This window comes from Kogia breviceps, chromosome 2 (assembly GCF_026419965.1).
Source record: "Kogia breviceps isolate mKogBre1 chromosome 2, mKogBre1 haplotype 1, whole genome shotgun sequence".
Lineage (NCBI taxonomy): Eukaryota > Metazoa > Chordata > Mammalia > Artiodactyla > Physeteridae > Kogia > Kogia breviceps.
Genome location: NC_081311.1, coordinates 182,903,915 through 182,921,762, shown reverse-complemented (window position 1 = coordinate 182,921,762; position 17,848 = coordinate 182,903,915). Strand labels below are relative to the sequence as shown.

The 17,848-nt window shown below is 38.3% G+C and overlaps 1 protein-coding gene across 1 annotated transcript in view; it reads right to left on the bottom strand.

The window, feature by feature from the left end:
• Positions 1-749: 749 nt before the first annotated feature.
• Positions 750-17,848, bottom strand: part of CNOT9 (CCR4-NOT transcription complex subunit 9) — a 29,335-nt gene continuing 12,236 nt past the window's right edge. The window contains exons 3-8 of the mRNA XM_059052157.2: positions 17,040-17,155; positions 14,999-15,108; positions 9,998-10,107; positions 4,819-4,917; positions 4,512-4,603; positions 750-3,094 (exon numbers count right to left, since the gene is read on the bottom strand). Coding sequence (XP_058908140.1) covers positions 2,926-3,094; positions 4,512-4,603; positions 4,819-4,917; positions 9,998-10,107; positions 14,999-15,108; positions 17,040-17,155 — 696 coding nt within the window. The 3' untranslated portion in view covers positions 750-2,925. The remainder of the gene's footprint in view (positions 3,095-4,511; positions 4,604-4,818; positions 4,918-9,997; positions 10,108-14,998; positions 15,109-17,039; positions 17,156-17,848) is intronic.

Genomic DNA, 17,848 nt, shown 5'->3' with positions numbered 1-17,848 from the left:
CTTACCTATTATATCTGCTTTTTAAATAAATGTGTTATTTTAAAAAAATTTAAATTCCACAACATTCTGGAAGGAAAAATCTCATTTCATTCTATGGTTTCCTATTTTAAATGTTTTCCTTGGTCTTTTGATAGCAATTAACTTTGTGTATTCTCCCTCTCCCCCTCATCCTTTCCCAGCCTTTGAGCAGCAGGAATAGTGAGCAAGGGAATTATACATACAGCTAGTAAGGAAGCTCTGAAGGCTACCAATGCCTCTCCTTGCCCTGTTCCATCACTGAAACGAAGGCCCTCAAGCCTTGGAAAAAAGAAGCTGGAAGCAGAGGTTGGCTCTGTCCCATTGAGAGCCAGGAACAGGGATGGAAACAACTCAGGAGATGTGCTCTAAGTCTTGAACCTTGGAAGGAAATGAATATTAAAGTCTTTGATAAAATGTTTCAAGCTTTACCTCTTCATTTATAGAAGTCTCTCCCACACTAGTACTGTTCTGGCTACTACAGCCAGGAGTGCGGTTCTGCCCCAGCAAGAGATACTTTATCAGAAAAAGGGCACCATCTCAGCCTTGCAAACAGCTTTTATACATCAGTAAGTTTCTCCCAAAGGACCTATCTACAAAGGAACCATCACTGCCCTCTTGGCAGAGTGTGTATAGTTCAACAGAGGTAGAGGCAAGGTTGATGAGGATCATCTGACCACAGTGCCTAGATACCTTGATATTGACAAAATAAAATCTCCAGTTTAAAAGAAAAATTATTGTTACAAAAACAGAAGCATGTTTTATTTCAATCCTGTTGAGGGAGTAAGAAGGATGGAACACAGAAAATGCGGGGTGGGGGAGGGGTCCTCTTTCTACACACATGACATCAGGATCAACTACAAGGAACAATACCCATTTCCACCCCTACCTGCAACTCCTACATGAGGTCCAAGGCCAGCTGAGAATAGATGATACAAGAATTAAGATACTATTGGCACAGTACAATGGCCAATGCACCGAAAGATGGAGAAGAGAATTTCTCAGGGAGCAAGGCCGGGCCCTCAGCTGCTTCCCCAGAGGAGGGGGAATGAGAAAACTTTGGCTCAGCAGGAAGGCGGTTGGCAAAAATCAGGATTACCCTAGCTGGACTCTCCAGGTCAAAACTACGGGCTGAAGGGAGTCAAGACATTTATCTAGTCCATACAGAAAGCCGTTCTATGCTTTCTCCAAGACCTCTTCTCTTCAGGCTTGTGATTAGTGAGAGCTGGCCTGGTTCTCTTCTTCATTTTGGAAAGCAGGAGAATAAGTGCTTATCCTACCCTTCCTACATCTAGGCTACTTAATTACTACTTTCTTGGCTCTAAAGAGACAGAAGCCAACTAACAAGCCGGCTCCCTTTGTGAAAGTCAGCTTGAAAGAGCCCTTGGGTTGGCAAAACTGCCTCTGCAAAGGTTTCTCTGAGCCTGCCCCTTATAAACCCTCCCCAAACGTATTCAAGGACACCTTCAATCATGTGAGATGTGGACCAAAAATACTTGGTCTCTCTCTATTTGGGTTAATAATCCCATCTTTGACTGAAGATGGGGATTAGAGACAGAGAAAGCAGGTGATGGCAGGAGGAAGGACTGGGGGAAAGCAAGGCAGTTTACACTGCAGATTCAAGCCTCTGGATTGTGAATAGAGTCACCTAAAGCTCCAGAGGAGGAAGGGGGATTCTCTGACACAATATGAAAAAGTGTAAAATATTTTAGTGGCAACCCTGTAATTCCCATAGACCAAAAGGGAATGTGTCATTAAAAAAAAAAAAAAAAAAAGACAGAATAAGTGAGCAAACAGAGTCCTGCCCTCTATCTTAAATCTGAATAAAATTAACTCATTCAGCTAATACTGCTTCAAGTACAATCATGAGACAGATGGAACTGTAGATTCACACTAGGGCAAAGAATAGGATCAAGTAGCCTATCATCTTAAGCACAGACACCTCCCTTTTAAAAGTCATTTAGAAAATATCTTTGAGGACTTGAAGTGAAGGTGACGTCCACCATCTCCTCTCCTCCCCCAATACAATACCCTTCCAGGACAGCCTGATGAATTAAGACGTCTGTTTTAAGTTTAATAGGAGGGAAGTGAAGAAGGGAAAAGCACGGAGATTTGGAAATGCTAGCTGCTGAAGCCAAAAGCAAGGTTAAGGTCCTTATGGCATCCAGAACTAGGGGTAAAAGAATGGGAAAGGGAAGGGAAACAGGCGGTGGGTTCCTGCTGTCCTTTGGCTTTATATCCTTCCTCTGCCTCCCATTCCTCCCAACGGCTCATGCAGCTATTGGCCTGCTAGAGGGGATGTAATGCCCAGACCAACTTTTTATTGAGCTTACGCAGCTAACAGACTTGTAAACAGTACCAACTGACAAAGTTTTGCTGAATATTACAGCTTGTGTCCACTAAATACACCTCTCTCTGAGATTAAAAACAAAAAACCAAAGTAAACAAATAATGAGAGAGAGGATGAAGAGACACATCTTGAGTCTTCCAGGAAGGCAAAATAAGAAAACGCCACATGGCTTGGTCCCAGGTGTTCACCATGCCTAGAGTGCTGCTGCTGTCACCACTGTCTCCCCTCCCTGCCAGTGGCTGGGTAGAGGTAAGGGAGAACGGTCATCTTGGGCATGCTGCAAATACAGCATTTGCTGGTGTTGACACCCTCCTTGGCTGTGGTGGCAGAACACTGTGTCAGGAGCCCGTTTCCTGGGAGTAGCAGAGGGAGCCCAGGTCCTCAAGGCAGCCTGAGGGCAGCTCATACACCTCAGCAGGGGTACTGTGCCCCTCTTCTCCAGTGCAGTTCAGCATTGAGGTCGTCTATTCCCAGTCGGCGATAAAACCTGAGCTGTATTCCTCGCAGGTTCCCCCTCCCCTCCCCAACTTGGGGGAGTAGTGGGAGGGGACGGGGGAGGATCACTGAGGGGGCAGGGGGATACCCCGGGGATCGGTGACCTGGCCCTCTTGCAGGTTCTTCACGAGTTGCGCAAGCCAGCGTTTAGTGGTGGTGTCATCTTTTAGCACCTGGGCGAAGGTCGTGTCCTTCAGCTGGTCAGGGAGGCACTGCCTGAGTGCTTCACGTGCCCTACATCAGAAACAAACAAACCGACCAGGGAGACCAAACAAATAAACCCACATCTGGGGGACAGGGAAGAGCCCTTTTCTTAGACATAAATACATAGAATCCTGGGAATCTATGGTTCTGTCAAGGTACTTTAAGAAGCCATTAAAATTCTTTAAAGCTTATGTTAGGCATAGGCTCAGATTGCTCCAGAATCTGTTGTCTGCAAACATTTTCAGAATGATGCCCCAATGTAGAATTTTGTGACAAAGCAAATGGAATAAAATGGTGCAATAATTTACTTCAATTCAAACTGCTTTCTGATTTATTACAGTAAACATTGTCATAATACTCATGCTGGAAATATATGGATTATAGTAAATGAAATATTCCAAAATCAGTACATTAACAGGAGATATGACCTGACTCATGGTATGATAAATTAATGAACTTTAAACTGATATAAATTTGTGTCTTTCCAAAAACAGCTTCAGTTTTATAGTTAAAGCCCTCAATAAGAGACGAGCAGTAAAAAAAAAACTATGGTAACATTATTATCAGATGAACTTTTAAATGTTTCATTTACTTTAAAATATGACAGGTAAAAGTTGAATCTGAAAACTCAAAAGGGTAAATGTTAACTATTTATAAGGCTGTTTTTTAAAAAAAGTTATAGCTTTTGTACTCAGCCTAGTTTCTTTGTACAAGGAGAGTTTTAAATAAACATATTTTCAAACTTTGGTGAAAACAGGAACCACTAAAGAACAGGACAAAATGGTCAAAGAAATAGAGCTTAAATAACCTCAGTGGCAGGAGGCTGAGTTCACATTAAATCAAATTATCCTCATTCCTAAGAACACAGAAATCAACCCATTATGTGGTTTAGCAGAATCTGAGCAAGTGGCTTTCAGCATGAATTATGAATTTATAAAGCAAAAGGTCAAATATTTCTAAAACGAATTGTATCTACAATGTATGATTTCTGGCAGAAAGATTACGAACATAGGGAGATAAAATAATTAGCTCAAGGACTTTACAGGAAGAGAACTGGAAATATAATTCAAGAGGCCTCTGGGCCTGTTCCTTTCTAAAGCAACCTTTGAAAGTATACTTTTCTTTCTGACCACCTGGAGTAGCAACAGAAAGCTCAAACCACAGGAGTAACATATCATAAGATTCACTGTCTGAACTCTGGAATTTTAGAGTAGGGTATGGAGTTCTAGTGGAGAGATAAAACTCTGATGGATTTTTAAATTCAGCACTTCAGATTTTAAAAGGAATTAATCAAGGTCTGTCTCAGACAAGCTAAATATAGTTTTATCCCTTCCCTGTCCTAAAGACATAGGAGCTATGCCATGAGATGGGGCAACTGCTCACCAGAGTATTTCCCCTGAAATACTCACCGGAGTATTTAAGTCCTATAAATCTTATAAATGTTTACCTGGGATTATCTGAGAGTCGAAGGTAACATCTTACTACATGCTTCAGCAAACGGGCGGAAGGCTCTTTGGATAGCTGCAGGACCATCTTACCCTGTTTCCCCCAAAACGAGGTGGGATAGGAAAAAAACACACAAAACACAAAATAATCCTAGTTGATATCAGAGATCAGATATTGCAAGAACTGTTATACAAGATTCCACAGTTGTTATTTCTAGCTGGGAGACTGAAGCAGCTCAGTGTCGACTGCAAAGCGACCAAGCTGTGTGATCAGAAGCAGTTACAAAGAAGGCAAATGAAAGAACTCACCAAGATCATGGCAACATGGGAGAAACGCTCATATGTCTGACATATATAAGCCAAACCAGTGTCATCTAAGAGGATCTTCTGGAGGATAAATGTGGCAACCTGGAGTAAAACAAAATTAAGGAGTCCAAAATGTTGCTCAGACTTGTCTTCCAACTGTCTACTCTTCTCCCAGGAATAACCATAAGCAGAAAACTAAGCAAATACCCTTGCATTCTATACAACCTACTTGAGGAGACATGCGTAGTACAAAAAAATTAATAAATATTACCATATTGAACATTTACTCTGTGCTGGAGCTTTTCCTTAAGCCATAACATGCCTTATCTTATTTTCACAACAAACCTATGAGGTAGGTACCATTGTTATTCTCATTTTACATAAAAGGTAGGTAATTATCAGAGTCTTAAAAACAGAGAGACTGTCTCAGTTACTGAACACCTACTATGTGCCAGGTATAACTGTTAATCAATAACTTGCCAGGTTAAGGTCCCAAGTGACAAAGCCACTAACTCACAGAGTTGAGATCCAAACCTAGTTAAACACAGAGCCTCTTCCCTTTTCCATGGGCCAAGATGATTTTAGCAATTCAACTATGCCTCATCTCTTCCGAATGAGTTAGATAAAGCTTTTCTTATTCTTCAAAGATCTTAAAGAAAATAAGACTTTTAAGCCTCCCTTCAAAAATTGTTCCAACAGTAATAAAGAATATACTCACTTTAAGCTCATTAACTCTTACATAGATGGGATTAAAAAAATACTAGTTTAATTCAAGTCAAATGATTATTGTAATGATTCTCTTCCTCAGCTGCTCTTCAGAATCAACTGTGGGAATTGTTTGTTTTATTTTACTGTTTTACTGGGGTATAACATTGTGGTTGGCTAAATAATGGACTCCAAAGATACCTAGGTCCTAATCACCAAACCCTGGGGATGCTACTTTATATGGCAAAAGGACTTTACAGATGTGATTAAGTTAAGAATCTTAGGGGAAGATTAATCATCTTGGATTATCCAGGTGGGCCCTAAATATAATCATCACAAGTGTCCTTATAAGAGGAAAATGGAGGGAGATTTGACAATAGAGGAGAATGTGATGTGACAGAAGCAGAGAGAGATTTGAACATGCTACACTGCTGGCTTTGAAGATGGAAGAGGGGGCAGTGAGCCAAGAAATGCAATTCTAAAAGCTGGAAAAGTCAAGGAAAGGGACTCTCTCCTAGAGCTTCCAGAGGGAATGTTGCCCTTACTGGCATCCTGACTTCAGCTTGGTTAAACTGATTTACAGTTGCTGGCTTCCAGAACTGTAAGAGAATAAATCTGTGGTGTTTTAAGCCACCAAGCTTGTGGCAATCTGTTATAGCAGCAACAAGAAACTAATACAAACATATACACAGTAAAATGTGTAAAGTGCACTAATCTTAGTATATCTTGAGTAATTTTTACCTCCTACACATCTGTGAACCACAACCAGATTAAAATACAGAACATTAGGAGGCTGGATTAACACATACACAACATTATATATAAAATAGATAACCAACAAGGACCAACTGTATAGCACAGGGAACTATACTCAATATCTTGTAATAACGTATAATGGAAGATAACGTAAAAAAAGAAAAAAAATATGAATCACTTTGTGGTACACCCGAAACTAACACAACATTGTAAATCAACTATATTTCAATAAAAATGAAATAAAATAAAAATTTTAAATAAAATAAAATACAGAACATTTCCAGCACCCCAGAAGATTCCCTTGTGCCTTTTCCCAGTCAATATCCTTCCCGAGAGGTAATCACTATTCTGATTTATCCTCACTGACTGTTCTTGCCCATTCTTAAATTTCACATACATATATGAGTCATATGGTATGAAATCATATATATCTGGCTTCTTTCACTTGACATAATATCAGCCACGTTGCATGTATCAGCAGTTCATGCTTCTTAACTATTGTGTAGTTTATTTTGTAACTATACTACAATTTATCCTTCATGAGTAAAAATGCTATAAATACTCCTATATATGTTTTGATGCCCATGAGAGCTTTTTTTTTTTTTTTTTGCCATGCTGTGTGGCTTGTGGGATCTTAGTTCTCTGCCTAGAGATCGAACCTGGGCCCTTGGCAGTGTAAGCATGGAGTCCTAACCACTGGCCCGCCAGGGAATTCCTGAGAGCTCATTTTTCTTGGGCATATATTTTTGGGTTATAGGGTAGGTTTATGTTTATAGTGGATACTGCCAAACAATTTTCCAAAATAACAGCTTTCCAAAATAACTTATACTATACACTCACCCAGGGGGATATTAAAAAACACAAATGTCCATACTTTATCACCCTGCAGAACGGTTCAGTAGGTCAGATATGGGACCTGGACATTGATGTTTTAAAAACACTTCACAGGGACTTCTCTGGTGGTCCAGTGGTTAAGAATCCACCTTCCAATGCAGGGGATGTGGGTTTGATCCCTGGTCGGGGAACTAAGATCCCACATGCCACGGGGCAACTAACCCCAGGTGCCTCCACTACTGAGCCCACGTGCCACCACTACTGAGCCCACGTGCCACAACTAGAGAGAAGCCCGCTCGCTGCAACGAAAGAGCCTGTGTGCCACAACTAAGACCCAACACAGCCAAAAAAACACACAGAAAAACAACCAAAAAAACCCCCAAAGAAACAAAAACACTTCACAGGTGATCATGCCACACAGCTCTGACTGAGAACCTCTGCTTTACTGGGTGTCTACTATGGCAAGGCGTTTAACTAAGCATTGTACATAAAAAGTGAACGCAACGAGGTGTCTGCTTGCATGGAGCAAAAGAAGAAAGACTTGCCAGGAAGTGACTACAAACCATAAAATGTAAGATAGGAGAAGTATTCTACTTGAAGTGTAAAGGTCAATGGGAACATCTACACATCAAGGATGAATTAATTCCAGTAATGGGCAAGGAATGTGAATAGTGGAGGGATCATTAGGATGGGGGCTCCTGGAAGAAATGTCACTAAAGAAGAAATGAATCTTCTTCTGTCCCAGCCATAAGAAGCCAACTTGAAAAAACCCTATTCATAGGCAACTATGAATAAAAAATGACAGAATACAGTTGTAACCATTCCAATCCGGTCCCGGAAAGCCACTGAAATTAACAAAAGGAATAAAATTCAGGAACAAATGAGAGAAGAAAAGCATGAATAGGGACTTCCCTGGTGACGCAGTGGTTAAGAATCCACCTGGCAATGCAGGGGACACGGGTTCGACCCCCAGTCTGGGAAGATCCCACATGCCACGGAGCAACTAAGCCCGGGAGACACAACTACTGAGCCTGCGCTCTAGAGCCCACGAGCCACAACTACTGAAGCCTGCGCGCCTAGAGCCCGTGCTCCACAACAAGAGAAGCCACTGCAATGAGAAGACCGTGCACTGCAACGAAGGGTAGCCCCTGCTCACTGCAACTAGAGAAAGCCGGCGCACAGCAACGAAGACTCAATGCAGCCAAAAATAAATAAATAAATAAATTAATTAATTTTTTTAAAAAGAAAGAAAAGCATGAACATAGATCACATGTCACTTATTCTTTGTGTGTTAGTAAAAAATTGAAGACAGAGGTTTAAATCCTCCCTAACACACACACCCTAGATGGCAGGCTGGGTGGAAAAGTATTCAGAGGTAAAATACTTGACTTAAAAGCTGCCAACTTCAGCTCATAACATCTCTCTTTCCATCCATTATTTTTAAACAAATGGCAATCTTGGATAAAAAGACACCCACAGGGAAACTTCTATAGAGACATACCCTACATAAGGGTAACAAGTGATACTTATCTGCATTTTCAAGGAAACTGAAGAGAATGTGGACTTTAAAAAACATTTTAAAAAATTCAAAGAACATAAAAAATTCAAAGAAGAGCTGAAAGGACAGGAGAAGAGACTAGAGGAAAAAAATTAATACAAAATTAAACTGCTACATGTATACACAGAATACTTCTCAAAGGATTCTACAAGAAAGTAGTAATACTGGTTACCACTGGGGAGACCTGAGAGGCTATGGTAGGAGACTTACATTTGTTTGTATACCCATTTGTAGTAGCATTTGAATTTTTACTTTATTTGTATTGTATATTCAAAACAAAAAAATTTAAATCATTACATCTGCTTACATCCAATTCAGCAATAAGTATTTACCAAATTAAAAATTAGAGTGACTAGTCCAGTCAATGTGACTAGACATACTTTGGAAGCAGAGGTAAGATATTGCTAAAAATAGTCAGCAACATGGAAAAGTAGCCTTGAGAAAAATCACCTTCCAGAAAAAAAATCTGATATAAGATTATCAAATGATGGACTTCCCCGGTGGTCCAGTGGTTAGGAATCCACCTGCCAAGGCAGGGGACATAGGTTCAATTCCTGGTCTGGGAAGATCCCACATGCTGCAGGGCAACTAAGCCTGTGTGCCACAACTACTGAGCCTGTGCTCTAGAGCCCATGAGCCACAACTACTGAGCCCACGTGCCACAACTACTGAAGCCCGCACAGCTAGAGCCCGTGCTCCACAATGAGAAGCCACCACAATGAGAAGCCCACACACTGCAATGAAGAGTAGCCCCTGCTCGCCACAACTAGAGAAAGCCTGCATGCAGCAATGAAGACCCAGCGCAGCCAAAAGAAAAAAATTATCAAATGAACTTAAAAACTATAAAAGAAGCTTATAGATACCACACAGAAAAAGCAAGTTCACCAATGAAAGGAAAATATTAGGCTGACTTAAGATTTCACTTCAACATTCAATACCAGAAGACAACAGGGCTATGGCAATGGAGTTCTGAGATGAAAAATAGAGGTTAAGAATTTATACCAGTCACATTATCATCCATAGTTAAAGTGCAAAGTAGGCAGAAGCTCAAGTATATATACACTTGATTATGCATAAAAAATGTCTGGAATAATACACCTGTGTAGTGAGAAGTGGGTTCAGATGAAAGGGAGAAATTTAGTGTTTTAACATGATATTCTTCTGACGGGTCTGGGTTTTAAAATCATCATTACGTAACAATTTTTATTTAAAAGAGAAAAAACATTCATGAAAGTTTCAAAAAACCTGAAGGGAGACAGAAAATGATAACCATGAAGAAGTAGCCCAAGAGTCAACAATATAGAATCTAATTAAATTAAAAACACACACCGTTTTAGAAAGTTCACTTCCAGATTCCATAATGCGCAAACACAAAGGGATAATTTCTGTTGTCAGTAAAAAGTTGATTACTTCCTGCTCATCTGTTTTCACCAGGGCCCCTAAAGAAAATATGGACAAATAAAATTATTTCGGAGTCAGGGTTTCCAACTAAAATTGTTCATCCAGCTAGTTGTGGAACTTAACATACAACACAAACTGTGGTTTATAAAAAAAAAAAAAGAGGAAGATAAGCACAGGTTGACTGTTATTAGTCAACACTAAAAGATCAGGTACCAAGTTTGGTCTATCATATAGTTAGCATCAGTTTAGCTATCTAATTAATTTTTCTATCACTCTTGGTAGGCATTCATACAATAATATCACCATCTCTTCTCCATATATCTTAGGTAAGAGAAAAGACATCAGTATTAAAGCACATTCCCAGGTAGCAAAGAAACGATGTCAGTCTGAATCCTACTTCACAATAGGCATAAGCAAACATTACTTCCTGGTTATTTAATTGCCCCTCTTTTCCCAAAGAGCACAAACACTGTAGGGCATACCTAAACAAGAAACACATACACCTGGATTCCAATTCTGGTTCCACGACTATTTTACCTAAGTTTGACAAAGTTACCTTCCCTTTGCAAGCCTCTGTTTCTTTACAAAATAAGAGTTGGACCAATGATTTCTAAAATTCATCCCAATTCTATTACTCTGTTGGTTTCTAAACTTACACCACTGACCGAGTGACAGGCACAGTTCACTGATATCCTCTCCATTCTGCATACAAGGATGCAGAGTCCCATTAAACAAACGACTGTTCCTTGAGCTGCCCAACGCATCACTAGCTTTTATATGAAAGGCCTTAGTTAACTGGACCTGTAGTAACTAAAGTCAATCACTTCAGGAGAGAGTAATATCATTTACTTTAACCAGAACTGACAATCTACAAATGCTACATCTCTAAAGAGCACATACCATAATTTACTAACATGGCCTGCTGCAGATGTCAGATTATTATCTCACTTAGATTTTTTACATGTAGGTCTAAAATCCATTTTGTTAATTTTGTACAGAATACAAGGTATAGATCATGGTTCACTGTTTTACATATGGATATCCAATTGTTCCAGCACTATTTATTGAAAAAGACTATCCTTTCTTCACTAAATTCTCTTTGCAGCTTTGTCAAAAATCCAATTGACCATAATTGTGTGGGTCCATCTCTGTACTCTCCATTCTGCTCTACAAGTCTATCTTTTCTCCAATACCACAGTGTATTGACTCTGTAGTTTTCCAGTAGGTCTGGAAATCAGGTAGTATATGTCTTCCAACTTTATCCTTCTTTTTAAAAAATGCATATTCTAGTTCATTTGTCTTTCCAGATAAAATTTTAGGATCACCTTGTCAATTTCCATTAAAAAAATCCTACTGGGATTTTGTTAGAATTGCTTTAAATCTATATATCATCTGGGGGAGAATGACATCTTAATGACATCTTAACAATAAACCAATTGATGAATATGGTATATCTCTGCATTAATTTAGGTTTTGATTTCTTTTGTCCTTGTTTTATAGTTTTTAGCTATAGACTTTGCACATGTTTTGTAAGACTTACACCCAAGTTTTTCATGTTTTGGTGAAATTTCAATTTCTAACTGTTTAGTGCAAGCACACAAAAATGTAATTGATTTTTTAACTCTATATCTTACAACCTTGTTAAACTAACTAGTTCTAGTAGCTTTTTTCTGTAGATTCTTCAAGACTTTTCAATGCAGTTAATCATGTTGTGTGTGAAGTTTTAATTTTTCTTTTTTTAAAAAAATTTTTTATTGAAGTATAGTTACTGTACAATACTGTACAAGCTACAGGTATACAATATAGTGATTCAAAATTTTTAAAGATTATACTCCATTTATAGTTATAAAATGTAGCCAATAGTTTATTTTTTCCTTTCTAATTTGTATGTCCTTTATGTTTTTTCTCTTGCCTTATTGTACCAGTAAGGATATCCAGGATGAGAATGAATAAGACTGGTGAGAATGAACATCCTTGCCTTGTTTTCAATCTTAGGGGGACAACATTCAGTTTTTCACATTAACTATGATCTTAACTGAAGGGTTTTGTTTTTGTTTTTGTACTTTATCATGTTGAGGAAGTTCCCCTCTATTCCTGCTTTGCTGGAGTTTTTATCACAAATGGATACTGAATTCTGTCAAAGGCTGTTTTCCTAAACTACAGAAAAGATCACATGATTTTTCATCTTTAGTCTGTGGATATGGTCAATCATAATGGCTGATTTTTTTTTTTTTTTTAATGGCTGATTTTTGAAAGTTAAACCAGAATGATTTCCTGGGATAAAACCCACGTGGTCATTATGATCCTTTTTACATGTTGTTGGATTTGATTTGTTACCATTTTGTTGAGAATTTCTGCATCTGTGTTCATGAGGGATACTGGCCTATAGTCTTACTTCTTTTTCTGTTTTTATTATCAGAGTAATGCTGCCCTCACCAAGAGTTGAGAAGCCTCCTCTCCATGTTATGGAAAAGTTTTTAACAGAATTTGTATTATTTCTTCTTTAAGTTTTTGGTAGAATTAACCAGTTGAAACCATCTGGGCCTAGAGTTTTCTATGTTGGAAGGTTTTTAACTACAAAAACTATTCAGCTTATAACTCTTTGTTTTTGAGTGCACTCTGCCAGACCATATTTTTCAAAGAATTTGTGTATTTCACCTAGGTTGTCAAATTTATGGACAAAGAGTTATTAGCAGTATTATCTTATTATCCTTTTAATTGTCTGTAGAGTCTTTTACAATGCACCCCCTTTCATTTATAATATTTGTAACTTGGGTCTTCTCTTTTTTTATCAGTCTGTCTGGATAGAGGTTTATTAATTTTATTGATTTTTTCAATAAAAAATTGGAGTGGATGAAATGGGTGAAGGTGGTTAAAAGGTATAAATTTCCAGTTATAAGATAAATAAGACCCAGGGGTATAATGTACAGCATGGTGACCACAGTAACAATACAGTATTGTATGTCTGAAAGCTTCTAAGAGAAATCTTAAAAAGTTAGAGATCGTAAAAAGTTCTCATCACAAGGAAAAACAATGTTGTCTATGTGTGATGATGGATATTAACTAAACTTACTGTACTGATCATTTTGCAATATATACATATACCAAATCATGTTGTATACCAAAAACGAATACAATGTTATATGTCAATTATATCTCAAAAGACAAAACAAAAAACCCTTCTTTTGGTTTCACTGATTTTATGTATTGATTTTCTTTTCACATTTTCATTGATATCTAGTCTTTATTATTTCCTTCCTTCTGTTTGCTCTGATTTAATTTGCTCCTTTTTCTAGTTTCTTAAAGAAAAGCTTAGCTCACTGATTGAAGACATCTCTTTCTTTCTAGTATAAGCATTTAATGCTACAAATTTCCCTCTAAGCCCTGCTTTAAGCTGCATCCTACAAATTTTGATATGTTGTAGTTTTAATTTTACTCAGTTTCAAGTATTTTCTAATCTATGTTATGTATCACTTCTTTATATTCAAACTTGTCTGATAACCCTTGATCTGCAGGAAAAAGTCTAGGCCCAAACATTCACCTTCTGCTTGTTCTCTTAATGACTTGGGAGAAACTGAGTTTCTAAAAATATATGCAAGGGTAGACAACTGGCTTAATACAGTCCAAGTACTGTTTCCACCCCCCACCACTGTCAACATTTACCCTAACAACACGTAAGTGCATCATCCAACCACAGTAGTAAAAAAACCAGCAGAAGTAGGATGATTTGAATTAGAATAATGAATACAAGTGTTTTCTTTTGGCTGGAATCATATTGATGTTTTAAATCCTACACGAGACTTCTTCTATCTTACAAGCTGGAAAGAATATATTGGGAAAAAAGTTTCTAATTAGAGTACCACTTGGGAGAAGATATAAAAAACAATAACATTTATTTGGAGTATGAGATAACAGTTACTCCTTAAAAGTAGAATAAAATGTTTCTCAGAAATACCAAACTTTTAAATTATACTTCTTGATTCATAGTTTATAAACATAAGGATGTGAACACAGGTTGAACATAAAAATAATAACTGGGCTTCCCTAGTGGTGCAGTGGTTGAGAGTCTGCCTGCCGATGCAGGGGATATGGGTTCGTGCCCCGGTCTGGGAAGATCCCACATGCCGCGGAATGGCTGGGTCCGTGAGCCATGGTTGCTGAGCCTGCGCTCCGCAACGGGAGAGGCCACAACAGCGAGGCCGCGTACAGCAAAATAATAATAATAATAATAACCAAACGAAACAAAGTTTGTATAACTGATGTTCTTATTATTTGGTTAGCATGTTGAGCAAAAACTATGAGAAAAAAACACTGAAAAAAGGAAGGGCAATTTAGGAAAGAAATCTTCTTGAATGTATTTACATTTCACAAATCTAAAGATTTTACTACCTAGGAGTCTAAGATCTGAAATAGCTGATATATTATTTTCTTGAGTAAAAAGTGTTTTAGACACATCTCCCATAATAAATGTACATGGAAACATTAATTTGAGCATGCAAAAATTCAACGAGGTAAAACAGAAGGTAAATCCCTGGAATTATGGGAGAACAGTTCAGAAGTGAGAAAGATGAAAAATCAAACCAAGAAACAAACTCAAATTCTTATTCCTGTAATAATAATCTTTTTTTGTTAACACTCTTGTTCTTTACTTTCCCTACAACTATTAAACATTTCTACATACACACTGAATTTAATTCCAAATGTTGGGTCTTATAGCCTTATTAAAATACTCAGAATGATACTTGGTAAGAGCAATAATGTTCTGATATTCATTTATTAGTAAAAACTAATTTATTAGACTCAACCCCAAAGATAAAAATGAATAATTGGTGAACAAAAGCTATAAAAGACCAGACAAAACACCTAAGTTAAGACCACTATTATGAACGATGATGATTCCAGGCTTGCAAAACAATCCTAGTAACTTACCAATAACTCCAAGACTGGTTAGCCGAAGATACTCAAAGGGACGTGTTTTGCTGACAGTGTGCAAAAAGGGGTACAAAAAAAGTGGGATGTGTGCTGCAAGAAATGCTGACCTGAAAGAAAAAAATAATCATATTCAGAGCCCAGAGTTAATTTCTAAGGATTCTGAACATTCCCAGGTGGTTAATTCTGTAAGGCCTATAATACTGCTTGACCAAGGAATCTCTAGGAAAGACTGTTATTGGTCATTAGTCTAGACCAGTGGTTCTCAGTTGGGGTGATTTTGCCCCCCAAGGGGCAATGTCTGGATATATTTTTGGTTGTCATACTGAAGGGACTGACATCCACTGGGCAGAGGCCAGGATGCTGCTAAACATCCTACAATGCACAGGACAGTCCCCTCTTATCCTCTTATCCCCCTCCTCCCACCTCAAAGACTTAATCCAGCCCAAAATGTCAATAGTGTCAAGGCTGAAAAACCCTAGCCTAGACCAATGGTTAAGAGAACACAGTTTTCCCTGTAATCAGTACCAAGTACTTTAAAAACTGATAAAATATCCAACTGCAAGTTTAAAAAAATAGGTCATAAAATGCACTTAAGGGCCCAAGAGATTCTCCTAGATGCCCTCCCTCACCTAGTTTATGAGTGAACAGTAATATTCACAGGTAGGAGCTGACAAAATCTTATAAACCAAGACAACAAAATAAAGCAGCCACTATCAAGGTTTATCTGTTATGCTTAAATACTCTTTTTTGGTTAGAGCTTTCAGATACACTAAGTATCCTAAAAACATTTTAATCTGCAGCTAATATGTTCAGCAACTAATATGGAATCAGTCTATTACTTTATATAATTTATAATTATACCTTATAGGAGAGCCAACACCCCAAAATTTTAAGAAAGTACTCTTGCATTTTAAGTACTTAAAAGTAATTTTCTTAGCAATGTTTCTAAAGTTCTGAAAGGTCAGTGCCAACCTAGCACTCAGATTTTATAAGGAAAACTTGACAAAGAGAGGAAGGGCTTTAATAAAATGACTATTAAGTGCTTTAAGGCCATAAAAGTCACAAAGCAGATTCCTGAACAGAATCTCCCCTTTCCTAATTTGTCAGATATAGCAGGAAGGCAAAAGTGTCTCCATTTGAATGCCAATTCTCATTTATTACAGAGGTTGCCTAAAATCCTGTGTTAAAAAAGATTCTGAAGCCAAATCTGGCTTACTGTGTGAGAAAAAAGTGCTGAGTTCAAATACTAACTGAACTCCTACTAAATGCCATGCACTGTGCCTCACGCGTGGCACAGTGACGCCTACCATGGATTCAGGAGGGAGAAGTAGCCTGTATGCCTGACCTTTCCTGAGAGGTGACCACCACTCCTTTAAAGTTCCTTGCTACCAATGAGTAAAAAGTAAATAAGACAATGGAATACTATTCGGACTTAAAAAGGAAGGAAATTCTGACATATGCTATAATATGGATGAACCTTCAGGACATTATGGTGAGTGAAAGAAACCAATCACAAAAAGATAAATACTATAAGATTCCATTTATAACAAGGTACTCAGAAGAGTCAAAATCATAGATGGAAAGTAGAATGGTAGTTGCCAGGGGCTGGGGGGCAGGGGAATGGAGTGTTATTGTTTAATGGGTATAGAGTTTAAGTTTTACAGGATGAATAGAATTATGGAAATGGATGGTGGTGATGATGGCACATTATGAATGTATTTAATACTACTGAACGGGTTACTTTAAAATGGTTCAAATGATAAATTTTACATTATTTATATTTAACCATAATTTGAAAAGGCAAAAAATTAATTATAAAAGAACATTAATTATGAAAGAACAATACCATATTGTTACTACACTAAAATCTGGTGAATTAGAGACCAGAAATTCTTGAGGAAAAAAAAAGTAAAAGAAGAGTCCCAAAGATCCACACCCACACACATGCACCCTACTGCATGACCCTCCTCTCATCATTCAGAAGTTAGGACCACATTCAGTACAAACCTCTACCCACACACTCATCCAAAGTATTTACCTGGTTTCTGGGTGTGATGCTACACATTGCAATAATGCCAGAGCGTTGCAAACTCTGTTAGATTGGTGTGCTGTCAAGGTGGGTGGGTTGATAGATGGATAAATATTTACAATTTCCTAAAAAATGGAAATCAGCACCAGATGAACAAGGAATAACTTTAATTCCCATGGTATGAAAGCAAACAACTTTAATTCCACGTATCCTATAAGAACCGAATCATCAAAGAGGGGGAAGAAATAAACAATACTCCTAACCTTTCATCATGAATATACCTGACTGAGACTATCTGAGACATTTCTACATATATCTCTAGGAAGATCTCTATGGAGGCAACTGTGGTCAACCACACTTCCTCCTATATCCTGCATCACCTGTTGAGGCTTTCACTTGAGGGACTCATATTTATAATCCCCCACTTTTGTCAACACCCTACTTTTAGTTGTAGTGATGAGACAGCTAGCCAGAAATTGTTAGTAAATCAACCACAGTGACTCATAAAAGTTTCTGGGGCTTCCCTGGTAGCACAGTGGTTGAGAGTCCGCCTGCCAATGCAGGGGACACGGGTTCGTGCCCCAGTCCAGGAGGATCCCACATGCTGTGGAGCGGCTGGGCCCGTGAGCCATGGCCGCTGAGCCTGCACGTCCGGAGCCTGTGCTCCGCAACGGGAGAGGCCACAACAGTGAGAGGCCCGCATACCACAAAAAAAAAAAAAAAAAACAAACTTCTGTTTGGTCAGGTAGTAACTGCAAAAAGGGGGAGATAAGAACATGGGTATATGTGTGGGGATATGTACAAACAGCAGGGAATAT